This window comes from Sorex araneus, chromosome 4 (assembly GCF_027595985.1).
Source record: "Sorex araneus isolate mSorAra2 chromosome 4, mSorAra2.pri, whole genome shotgun sequence".
NCBI lineage: Eukaryota > Metazoa > Chordata > Mammalia > Eulipotyphla > Soricidae > Sorex > Sorex araneus.
The window spans coordinates 89,204,858-89,218,317 of NC_073305.1; the positions used below are offsets into that span (position 1 = coordinate 89,204,858).

General features: G+C 38.9%; 1 protein-coding gene across 10 annotated transcripts in view; it reads right to left on the reverse strand.

Moving 5' to 3' along the window:
* DST (dystonin) overlaps nucleotides 1-13,460 on the reverse strand; it is a 558,535-nt gene that overhangs the window by 292,564 nt on the left and 252,511 nt on the right. For all 10 annotated transcript variants that reach the window (XM_004605867.3, XM_055134251.1, XM_055134257.1 and 7 more), the window contains one exon: nucleotides 792-853. In XM_004605867.3, the coding sequence (XP_004605924.2) occupies nucleotides 792-853 (62 nt within the window). The remainder of the gene's footprint in view (nucleotides 1-791; nucleotides 854-13,460) is intronic.

Genomic DNA, 13,460 nt, shown 5'->3' on the forward strand with positions numbered 1-13,460 from the left:
ACGGACTTAAAGTATTACTGAATTTCAACTTTAGCAATGCTTCTAAAAGGGTTTAATAGTTCATTGCAGAGTCTTGAAGTCCTTTGCTTAACAGTTATAGAGTGATTTCAGAGGAATTCAACAATTCCATTGAAGTATGCAACATCTATATGGACATGTACATACAAATAAATTTGTGTACATGTGCATACAAATAATTAACATGCAGGAGAATTTTTTTTAATTTATTTCAGATTCTCAAAACAATCCATGGCTCACAAATAAATATTAATTCAAGAGCCACAAATGTTTACTGCTACATTGAAAAAAAGGAAATATTCAACACCAGGCCCTGGGCCATAACTATTAAAAGCAAAATGCATCCAGACTTCCGACTCTTTAACCTTTATCTCTATCCTCATCTTATGCTCTGCATTTATATTAAATCTGATGCCAGAACTTGGTTTCAATCTTGAGAGATTAAAGATATCTTCCTGAGAACTGCAACTTTTCCATGCTTTAGCATATAAATATTTACATGTGTTAAACTGCAGAGCTTTTTCAGAGTCCAATAATAACAGCTTTTACTAATGTCACTGAATGCCCTGCAATCACCAAGTTTTTATCTTCCCACCTCCATCATTACCCATAGACCACACACCAAATAATTACAGATGCCTAAAATGCATGCGAAATGCTCTAGAATTTAAGCTATCAGTTGATATTGCAAAGCTATATTCCGAGTTATACAATTACTTCACAGTAAATTAAAGCATGCAGAGCCACTGTAAGATGATAGAAATCTAACTGACCTTCATGAGATGCTGATTTATCCATTTTGTAAACGTTTTCTTTTGAACTTTGTCCCGTTCATCTGAAAAAGAAATGATACAAATATGGTTGGTAAAAGTCTATGAATAGAAAACTTTGGTTGTGATTATGCATATAAACAAAAATATGGTATTCAAAAGGTAGGTTGGATGTTCCTGTTTAATTTTAACAATTAAAATTGTTAAAATTGTTAGACGCTAGACTATCTGAAAAGAGCTGTTTGTCAGATGGTCTCTTCCCAGTACTGTATGTGTCACCATTACCACTTTAGACAAATGCCTCTGCGCATTCTGCTACATAAACCCACCACCCTTGCCCCCTTGGGAAGCTGGCTAACCTAAATTCTACTAGCTTCAAGTTAGCCCTTGCATGAACTTCACAAAAACTCTTGGGCACCACATCACATTCCATTTGGCCATCACAAGTATAAGGACAAGGTAATGTTATTCCCACATTACCTAAGAGGAAACCAAGAAAGGCAGAAGTCAAAGATTAGTCCTTGATTGTTTATGTTATGCTGTCAGTTGTTTTGTTATGCTTTTCTCCTGGGGAGAAGGGGTACCACATCCACTTTTGCGCTTGGAGTTTGCTCCCAGCTCGGTTCAGGGAACTTATGTTGTACCCGGGGTCAAACTTGGATCTCCAGCAAGCAAAACATGCTCTCCAACCTTGTTTTTCTAAAAACAAGATTTACAGTCTAGACCTTTGGCTTAAAATGGATCCTGGTTTTATTACTAATCATGTTGCTATTACCCAGTCAACAAAAATGGTCCAATTAGATTCCAGCTGCAGAGTGTGAGTGATATAGCTCTGATTACAAGGGCTGTGCAAAGAAACGGTGAGGGAAGACATATCTTATGATTTATTTTTCTGACATGGGCATAGAACTAACTTTTGACTTTCACAACCATGAACCACTTTAAAACACTTCCCTTTGGGGGACAGCAGAGAGGTGAAGGTGGAGGACTCCTAAGTGTATGCTCCCAAGTTCAAATTCCTGGAGTCCCACATCAACAAATACAACCCCGACAGCTCTGCTACTGAAGCCCGAAACCTACACTGTCTGAAGTCATTTCTGGCAGCAGCACAGTCGTGTATGTGTGAACATCACAAAAAGGGGTGCAATCACTAGCAACACCACAACTCTAAGAAAACGCACAAGTGCCAAGGCAGCGCATACATGCGTGCAGCGCCCAATCATCATCATAATAGCAGCAACAATAATAGTGAAGCGGGAGGAATTTTCAATTGATTTTTTCTTTTTTTTGGGGGGTCACCCCCTCGATGCACAGGGGTCACTCCTGGCTCTGCACTCAGGAACTACCCCCGGCATGGCTCGGGGGACCATGTGGGATGCTGGGAATTGAACCCGGGTCGGCCGAGTGCAAAGCAAATGCCCTACCCGCTGTGCTAACACTCCAGCCCTCAATTGATTTTTTTTTTTTTAATTGAATCACGGTGAGTTCAAAGCTACAAAGCTACTTAGGATTGTTTGGGGCATACAATGTTCCAACATTGGTCCCTTCGCCAGCATCTCCTCCTCTCCACCAATGTCCTCAGTTTCCCTCCCACTCCCTGGCCTGCCTCAGCGGTGGGCACTTCTCCCCTCCATTGGCTTAGTGTTTCCTTCCCCAATGCCCCTCGCACCAAAGTGGCAGCTTCCTACCAAAGACAGTTCTCCTGTTCTTTGTTTCTATTCCCTTTGGGCACCTGATGTTCCCCTGTGGAGTTTCTTAAATATTCAGCATATGAGGGGCTGGAGCGATAGCACAGCGGGTAGGGCGTTTGCCTTGCACCCAGCCGACCCGGGTTCGAATCCCAGCATCCCATATGGTCCCCTGAGCACCGCCAGGGGTGATTCCTGAGTGCATGAGCCAGGAGTAACCCCTGTGCATCGCCTGGTGTGACCCAAAAAGCAAAAAAAAAAAAAAAAAATTCAGCATATGAGAGAAAATTAAAATTGTTAAAGTCTCTTGTTCTTTACTCTTTACTTGTTCTTAATCTTTCATTACATTTCCTTTTAAATTCAATGTTACTCTGTAAGACAGAATTTTAAAACAGCATCAGGTTACTTCCTCTATGATCATTAAGAATATGTTTACTACTCTTTCCTAAATGGGGCATAATCCATATTTAACATTGTATTAATTGCAAGTATACAGCATACTGATTGACACTGCATACAGTGAACCAATCCTCACAATGAGGAGAGTTAACATGTGTCACCTTATATAGTTACATTATTTTTTCTTGTGATAAAGATTTTTTTAAGAATGTAAATGTACCTTCTTAGCCATTCTCCAACATGAAATATACCATTCTCAACTACAGTCGCAACAATGCTATATCCTCAGGATGCATTTATTTCATAACTGAATGTTTTTCTCTTTTGACCTTTATAGTCTATTTTTCCTAGCCCTGAAAGGCTTCTAGGATTTCAAGAGTGAGAAAAATTTCTAGGATTTAAGGAAGTACTTAAATTTTAAAAAGGTTTTATTTTCTTTTTGGCAGGGTTGATTAATGGTCGATACAATGGTAATGGATAAACACTTTAATACAACAATCCAACAGTGTGTCTAGATTCGATCTTTTACAAAACTACTCAAGTGATGACATATTGCTTGGACTCTCCTAGCTAAAGGGATTGGGGAAGGGTCCACAAACCTGGTATGCAATCCTTTTTCTTTTTGGTGCTGCCAGGGATAGAACCCAGAGACACAGCTAAGTGCCAATGATCCACTATGGCCTCTTCCTTTTCATTTTCAAAGTATTTCTTCTCTTAAGTATCTCACTGAGACCCTGTTTCCTAGAATCATCCAAATGGTGCCTAAATATAATCAATCATTACATTCTGCCCCTAACAGATTCCTCTCCAGCGAACCAAAACTTCTACTCGTGAACTAAACTGGAGAAGAGACTGCAGAAGCAGACTCAGATAATAGAAACTGGCTAAATATGAATATTAAGTGTTCTGAATTTATGTGAAAATTGTTTACTATGTCCAATCTTCTATATAAAATCTTTAGGGATTATGCATGGTGATCAATAATACTATTCACAAAATATTTATTTCTTCTGCTGGTCATGTTGCAATATAATCTACACCACTCTTTGTCTACCTTATAGGAGATACTATAATGCCTTCATGTCATGTCATTAGTATCCCAAAGAGGAATCGAAAGAGCTATGCTTGGAGTATCACGTTTTAATCAAGTGAGACATGGAATCCAGAGTTCCGACCTCTGTTAACGATCAAGAATCAGGTTCATGGCCTTATTTGCCAAGGCATCAAAAATCAGATGGGCCGGACACGTAATGCGATTTGGAGACAACTGCTGGACTAGAGCTATTACCGACTGGATTCCACGGGACTCAAAAGACCGCATGGCCACCCAACTACGAGATGGTCAGACTTCTTCGTCAAAACCCTGAACAAATGGTTTGAGGCTCTTCGTGTTCCTGGAGTGAGCAGATACCATTGGGCTACACTAGCACGCAGAGGGATGAATGGAGACGTTACTGGCTCGAGCAAATCAAAAATCAACAAGTGATACAAGTGATATGTCATTAACAAATGAAAGTCTATGATGTGAACACTTCAAAATAGAACAATCCAATTCAGAATAGCAATATGTTCCCACATAACAGAGTGTATCTCACAAAGCAGTAGGAGCCTCTTATCCATCTTTTTGCCTGAAGTGTTGAAAATGAACCTAAATTATTAGTGTATAAAGTATAAACAAGAAAATCCATCTACTGATCAATTGTATCAATTCTGTATTGATACAACCTCTGCTTCCCTCACTTACTACCTCATTCCACCATCTTCTGATGAGCCCTCTGCCACAGCAGTGCTGGAACACCATGCTGAACAGAAAGAACACTGCCTTGCTCTCTGAGTTCATCATCTAGAAAGGGTTCCTGACATGAAGGCAAGTGAGATAAAGTATGCCACCCAAGCAAAAGATGTGGTACTCACCATGAAGGCAAGCATGAACAAAAGAAAGACCAGCCCTGTTCAGGGAAGTCAAGGGAAGTCTAAAGCAGAGAAAGCAGATGGGCAAGACTGAAGCCAGACTTGTGCAGACATCTTCATGAAAAAAAGAAACCCAAGTGCTGAAAAAGGAATCCTCACCCACTGTTGGTGGGAATGCTGAATGGCTCGGCCTCTAAGGAAAGCAACAGAGATCTATCCCAAAGATGGGAATAAAATTCCCACACAATCCAGCAATATCACTTCTTGGCATCAATTCCCAAAAGGCGAAAACATTCAAAAGGATACACACACACACACACACACACATACACAAGGATACACACACAAATGTTCATCACAACACTTAGTACAATAGTAAAGACATAGAAACAACCCAAATGCCCAACTATAGATGAATGAATCAAAAGGTTGTGGGACAGATGCACAGTGGAATACTATGCAGCTCCGAGAAAGAACAAAATCATGCCATTTGGAACCAGAAGATACCGTGCTGAGTAAATCAGTCTGAAGGAAGAAATAAGTACAGAGTGATCTCTCCCATATAAAGAACCTTAAATAGACATAAAGATAGCAACAAAGGGCCAAAGGCAACAAAATGAGAGAAATGGTCCACAAGACTGAATTTAAGAGCAGAGTGCTCAAGGGAGGGGCACTGGAATCCTTGGGGAATGGAAGTAGATACATTATTGATGGGTATGGTGTTGAAATTATGTGAATGGGAAACCATCATCAACTGTAAATGCAAATCACAGAACCTCAATTAATTTTAAAATTATTTAATTAATTAAAATTAGAACAAGAACCCTAATTTAATCACTCAAGTTTGTTGTTGTTTTTTTTAAAGCACAAGTACACACAAGTGCTGTAATTCCTCCAAAGTTTTCCCCACTAACTCAAGAGTTTCATTTTTCAAACAAAGGGTGGAACACATTTCAATCACAGACGAGACATGTTGGGGAATCTGGCCCTACCCTGATAATATGAACTTTGTACAAGTGAATTCAAACAATGGAACCACTGTGCTAAAATCTAGTAGTCATATCACATTTTCAGAAATGTTTTTCTAAACCCCCCCAAAAGAAAACAGTGGCAAAACACTAACTTTCTGGTGATGTTCATATTATTCCCAACTTAGGACCACATAATAACTTACAACTTAATAACTTTGGACCACAATTAAATTGTCCAGAAAAAAAAGATTTACAATGTACTATTTGTAATAAATTTTTGATAGTTCAGGAAAAGAAGGTATCAATATCAAGTTATAAAATCTGAAATTAAGATATTCCTGTTTCTATCCTGCAAAATTTAAGTAATTCATTGAATCATATGATAATATTAATAAAAATTAAATATATCAAACCTATAGACTACTCTCCTATAAAATGGTTAGTGGAATATATTTATTTTCCAAATTAATATTCCTTGTAGATTAAAAAAAAAGCATGAAGTAGACATGTATTCTAAAGACCAATCATTTACTTATTAATTTCTTACCCGGTGACTTATATCAAGAATGTTGATTTGGAAAAAAAAAAAAGAAGAATGTTGATTTTAGCAATCAATTTAGTTCCAAGCACAACAAAGGTATTCACCTAAATAATTCCCATACAAAAAGGCTGTTTTGGTCACTGAGATTTTGTTGGAAGGTTGTTGCTAGTGGCCCAAATGCAGTACTGAGCATGTAAGGTTAGCACTAAATTTGGCAGGCAATATTGAGGAAGTGTTTGGGGACTATGTCCACAACTAGAATACACAGCACTTGAAGTGTGTGATAGAGACCATCTCCTTTTAAATTCTAGCAAGTCTACATGAGTCCCATTGGCATTAATTACCAGAACTTTTTTCATACTCAAAAAATCAAGATGAATTGTGTATAAAAAAGAAACTATTAATTTTAAGGTCTCAATTTTCTTCAGAAAAGTAATGTAGAATCAGAGAATAACTGAGGTACGCAAAGACTGTGATTTACCACTTTCCATACACATTATTTCAAAAGGGAGTATTCCAGATTACACCATCTAATTTTCCAATTATAAGTCTCATAACAGTCCTTTATTTCATTCCAGTGAGGGACGTCTTACACTGAAATTTATATTTAGGATAATGTTGCTATGACAACAAAAGGGAAAAATATTCCTGTTACTTTAACTAGTCATTTAACAGACGATCCAGTTAATTTTCTGAATGGAATTTTACTACATTTGCCTACTTGAAAATTATTTCATTTATAAAAAAAGGTTTGAGAAAAATACACATTTATGACTTTTTTTTAAGTGGCTGAAAATACATAAGCCAAAGAATGAAAAAGCAACAAAATTTGGAAGGAGGGAACACACCCAAATGTACCAAGAAAAGAATAATACTACTACAGTGACTGGTTTTCAATGAATTCCAGAATGAAGGCTACTCAAATATCACACAGCCAATAAACATTGAGATTATTTAAAAACACACATGATGCACAGTAATAAGGGGTAAGTGCTCTCTGGGTTGCTGAGTGCCTGTCCAGATTTCTAAAAGGTGTCCCACAGTCAGCTAAGCTCCCGCCACGTAAACCAACACACGCCGTGCACCTTTCCCCTCTCTCAGTTCTGAAAATAAGTGAGATTACAGAGAATACTACTAACCCAAACAGCACATGCGCCCCACCAGCTTTGCGTTCCAGTCGTGATCATTTTTCAGGAGCTGCCCCATCATTCTGCGGGGAATCTATCCAATAGCCTCGTAAACCCTTTGTGCACACACGCCGGCGTGTCAGACTCCAGTTAACTTTCAGTGTGGAAAGGAAAGCACTGACTAGACACTCCCCCTTGGGAGCCAAAAACCAGTCAACTCCCCCTTTTAAACAAACATTAGCAAAGTCAGCCTCCTTCCCTTCTGGGTTGCGGATATGAATAACTATTACCAACAGGAGTGTACATTATCTGTTAATCTCTCGATCAGTTTATATGGAGTCATTTAAAAAGTTTTTATTGGCTACTGCTTTTTTTTAAAACACCTGCGGTAGAATTCCTCTAGGGAGGTTTAAAAAAAAAAGAATCCAGCCTAACTTGTTAAACTCATCCCTGATTTTCATGCTACAAAGGTGATCTCAGCTTCAGGGGTAAGACACATACCCTCATACCCTTCAGGGAGAATGCCACAATAAAGAATTTATTAATGCATAGTTCACAGACGGTCTCTTGAGTTGGCTAGCACCATCCTCACTTTAAAAAAAAATGCAAAAACAAAGCTTAGAGTGGTTAACAACATAGCCTAAGACTTCACAAACAAGATAGGATCCTAAGGCTGATTCCAAAACCCACTATTTTTTGATATCATCAAACAACAGAACAAGCAGTCTCCAACCGAGGAGAGCTTCATTTCTGAACATAAAGGGAAAAAAAAGTCGAGGAGTGAAACTCTTGTTCTCAAGAAACAACAATCCAAGTGCCTGAAACATTAGGCAGATGTGCCTGAACAGAAACTGTACAAACAATAATTCCAAAATAAATAAATCAATGAGCAACGGGATGACAGTGACAGTGAGAATATACAAGAATGGCCATTCTTTCCTCTAGAGAACCAAAAAGTTATAATGAGAAAGGAAAAAACACAGAAAGTAATAGTTGCCAGTATGCTTTGAAGCATTCATATATGACTTTCCCTGCATTCTAAATTGTAAGTGGGGGAAAAAAAAAAAACCTGCCCAAACTTCTGCTAAAATGTTCAAAGTATCCATATAGCAAGTGACCCTTTACTTCCTTTCTCTCCTTTCCCAGTTCTTTGTTTTGGGTCCCCTGACTTTCCTACAGAAAAAGCCTGAGCCTATTTTCAATTAGGATAAATTGTAGTAATAACAGTGAACACAGACACACAGGGTACAATCAATATGTGCCAATATTGTTCTCAGTTAAATTCATGTAACAGAGATACATTAATATTACTATTCCAACAACTTTATGTGATTAAACCCATTTACAGAAAAAGAAACTGAGGCACTAAGCATTTAACAACTTACCCAGGGTCACAAAGCTACTAATGACAGATAATGGGTAAAAGCAGACTTTGAAAAAGTACATTCAAAATTATAGAGTGGTAAGATGATAATGGCAATGCTTCCTGTGGGGTCACATTAGAATATAGGCAAAGATATGTTTCCGTGTTTATTATTAAGGATCAGGTATAAATTTTTAAATATTGGGAAACACTTTGCAAAAAGGCCCCATTGAAAGAAGAAAAAAACGGCTGCTCGGTCTCTGAGTGTGCCTGTGCTCCGGTTCTTGAATGCATACTATTCCTTAGTAAATCATTCCTATTCTCTACTGAAAGTAAAATTTAAAAGGAAACAATTATAAACTGTTCCAACTTTATAAAGGAAATTTTTCAAATGGGAAAAAGCGTAATCTAGCCAGTTTCTCCAGCATTGACTGGAATGGCTTCCAAAGTGCAACACAGTAAAAATAAAAGAGCAAGGGAAGAGTTATGTCTTCTGTTATTAATAAGATAGAAAGTGGGACTAGTGGAGATTATGGAAAATATCACTCCTGAAACCAATGGGCACTGTGTACTGGTGACGGACCAGGTTGCTAAGGCAAGACTGAATCAGACGAGCTGCAGACGACCAACCTTGCCAATACCCAGACACACCACCTCCCTCAGCACCAATCACCTGGGGCTCTCTGTGCCTCAGCCCAGCACCAACTTTCTGATCCACCTGACACAACCTTCACCCAGAGACCTCATTGAATATCATTTGTGTGGCAAGAGGTTAGAGATGAAACAGGTAAAAGAAGGAAGTTTCCTCACCATTTTAATTGAAAAATCTTATCAAATATGTATCTTTTTAATTTGTATTTAGTTTTATTTTTGTTCTGGGCCAAACCAGGTAAGTGGCTCAAAAATCAGTTCTGGCGGTGTTAGGGGAACCACATGGGTTGCTACATTGGGGTAAGTTGGGATTTCCTGCATGCAAGGCAAGCAACCTATCCCCTGCACAATCTCTATGGCCAGACCAATAGTTTCACTGGAACATTATTATTATTTATTTCTATAAGAACAAAACTACAACCAATGTTTATTTCTGGTTCTGACTCTCTCCCAGTGGTACAAATGACCCACCTCTCTGTAACTACAAGAAGGTACTTAAATATCTTCCTAGAGGAACATAATTAAAATCCATGAACTTACTAGTCAATCCTTTTCTCCCAACTGTGTGAAAAGTAAACTTTTTAAGAAAAGTCCACCAAAGTTATGTGTTTAAATCATTCATAATTAAAAGAAAGTTTGCAAAACACCAAAAGACTTCACAGTGAGAAAACAAGTTATTTCCCAATAAATTCCTAGCTTAGTCACCTCTGCAAAATCCCATCTACATACCTTCAGCTGATGCCCCAATGAAAGAGATCAGCCTCTATTATATACTGCCTCTGCTATGAGGACTTCTGGCAACTGCAGATTCTCACACAACAGGTTTTATGATGCAAAGAAGCATCTTAAGACGGCTGAGAAAGGCTCTCCCCATGACTTAAATAGAATGACTCCTCTTCCAGGAGAACTGACAGCTGAAGAGAGTACAGCAAGGAAGACACCACCTTGAAGAACCATTGGCCATGGCCCCAAAACAAAAACAACACACAAACAAAACAAAAAGAACTGACAGCGTGAAAATATACTAGAGATTGTCCATTTTTTATCAATGGCTTTATCAATATAAATTCAATATAAATCCCTAACACTGATGATCTTTAGCTTTCTGCTATACTTTGTTAGTATATAGTGATAGCACAGCGGGTAGGGAGTTTGCCTTGCCCGCGGCCAACCTGGGTTCGAATCCTCCGTCCCTCTCAGAGAGCCCGGCAAGCTACCCGTGGCATATTCGATATGGCAAAAACAGTAACAAATCTCACAATGGAGATGTTACTGGTGCCCACTCGAGCAAATCAATGAACAACAGGACAACTGTAGTGATACCTCTGAATAAAACTTACAGTGATTTCACAGTTTTTTCTTGATCAATACCTGATATTTTATTTATTTATATTTGATTTGGCACACCAGTGGTGATCAGGACTTACTCCTGGCTCTAAGCTCAGGGGTCACTCCTGGAGGTGATCATGGATTATACGTGGTGCTGGGGATCAAACTGGAGTCAGCCACATACAAGGAAAACTCCTTATGCACTCGCCTATGGTTTGAGCCCCTAGAAGCAACATTTTAATGTAAGTTACTATCAGTGATGAGAATCTGCAATGCAGTTCCTACCTTCTATGTGTGAGTCACTAGGTTCAACCTCTTACACCAAGGAAGAAAAGTGTTATTAGCAAATAAATCTAAGTTATAAACTTCATAAATCAGCTCCTTACACTTTCAAAAAACCCAAATTTTCCTGCCAAGGAAATGAAGGAAGGTGAAAAAGAAGGCATTTCCTGGCTGGAAATACAACACACCAGGCTGTGCACATGCATTGCACGCATTAGGCCCAAGTTCAATGACAAACAGTATCTGGTCCTCCAAGCACAGCCAGGAATGACTCCAAGCACAGTGCCAGGAGTAGCCCCAAAGCACTGCAGGGCGGCCCCAAGAACAAAAGAAAAGGAGATATTTCAATATAAACATAGAACTGGCAATGTATCACAAACACAGAGGTCTTTAGATTTATATGACTTGGCAGAACATGAAGAAACTGTATAATATTAGAAGTGATAATAAGCAATTTTTAAATGCATAAGATCAACAAAAGAAAATATCTAAAATTGAAATTTTTAAATATCTGGGTAGTGAGTTGGAGAGAAAGTACAGCAGGTAAGGCACTTGCCTTGTAAGTGGCCAACTCAGGTTCTAGACCCAGCACCTCATCTGATCCTCCAAGCACTGCCAGGAGTGATTCCTGAGCACAGAACCGAGAAAGAGTAAGCCCTGAGCACTGTCAGATGTGAGCCCCCAAAACAAAACAACAATGACAACAAAAATATCTGGGTAAGAAGAATGTTTCCAAACAACTTACAAGGTCCAGAAATGTGGTCCCAAATGATAAAGCACATGGCTTGCTTAGGCAAGGCCCTGAGTTCAATTCACAGTACCCCCTTTTCAATTCACAGTGGTGTTTGAGTGGTGGCTCAAACACCACTCACTAGATGTGAACTCCGAACTCCACACAATAGCACATGAACAGCGCATGTGGCTCAAAATCAAAAAAAAGAAAGTTACAAAATCCCAAAGAAACTGAGCCTTCAGGGGCTGGAGCGATAGCACAGCGGGTAGGGCATTTGCCTTGCACACGGCCGACCCAGGTTCGATTCCCAGTATCCCATATGGTTCCCTGAGCCCCGCCAGGGGTGGTTCCTGAGTGCAGAGCCAGGAGTGACCCCTGTGCATAGCCAGGTGTGACACAAAAAAAAAAATAGAAAAAGAAAAAAAAGAAACTGAGGCTTCAGTGGCTGATCCACTGCTTTCCTTGTCGGTATTTGTCCCACATCTGACAGTGCAGGGAACTTCCAGCTTGTGCTCAGGGATCATTCCCAGCAACGCTGAGGAACCATGGAGTGCCAGGACCAAGCCCAGTACTCCGGAATGCAAAACCTGTGCTGCTCCAGCCCTCTGAGCCTTCCCCAGGCCAAAGCTGACAATCTGATGAAGCACTGATATAACTGTAGGCGCTAAACAAAGACCTTTATTTCCCAATGGAAGAAAAAAAATAAACGTTCTATATATAACATATACCAAGAACATTCAAAACAGAGGAATATATGGGGGCTGGAGCAATAGTACAGCGGGTAGTGCGTTTTTGCCTTGCACGCAGCAGACCTGGATTTGATTCCCAGCATCCCATATGGTTCCCTGAGCAACGCCAGGAGTAATTCCTAAGTGCAAAGCCAGGAGGTAACCCCTGTGCATTGCCGGGTGTGACCCAAAAAGCAAAAAAAAAAAAAAAAAAAAAAAAAAAAAAGAGGAATATATTAATACTTTTAATCATTAAGCCCCTGATAATTAAAACTAACATGAGCATAGAAAGAAGAAATACAAACTGATATTTGGAATATGGGGAAATACTCAACCACCCTTCTAATCAGGAAATACAGAGGAAGCAAATGACTTATATTGGTATAAATCTGTAAAAATGATAAAATAATGCAGAATATATAGGTGGTCCTATATGTCAATTAAACTTGAGGACAATATGTCAGAATCATATATATATATATACATAGATTATATATGCTTATTATGTACACATTGATGTTATATAAAACTTTCTGAGACAACTCTACTTAAAGGAAAGGCTAGATAATGTCTGCATGTATATATAACAAACCAGGATATTTGGAACCATTTAAAAATAACTCACTTGAACTGGAGCAATAGTACAGTTGGTAGGGCATTTGCTTTGCAACCACCAAACTGGGTTTGATCCCTGGCATCAATATCATCCCTGAGGTCACTAGGAGTGATCCAACTGCAGAGCCAGGAGTAAAACCTGAACAGCACATGTGGCTCAAAATCAAAACAATAAAATAAAACAACTCAATGAAGATGAAATGAATGAACTATACTTCTTCTATCCTACTAGCAAGGGAAAAATCTATATAAGATGACATGAAAAATATTTCAGTAAATACAGTTAATATTCGGTATGCTAAAAACAGTAACAACAAGTTTCATAATGGAGATG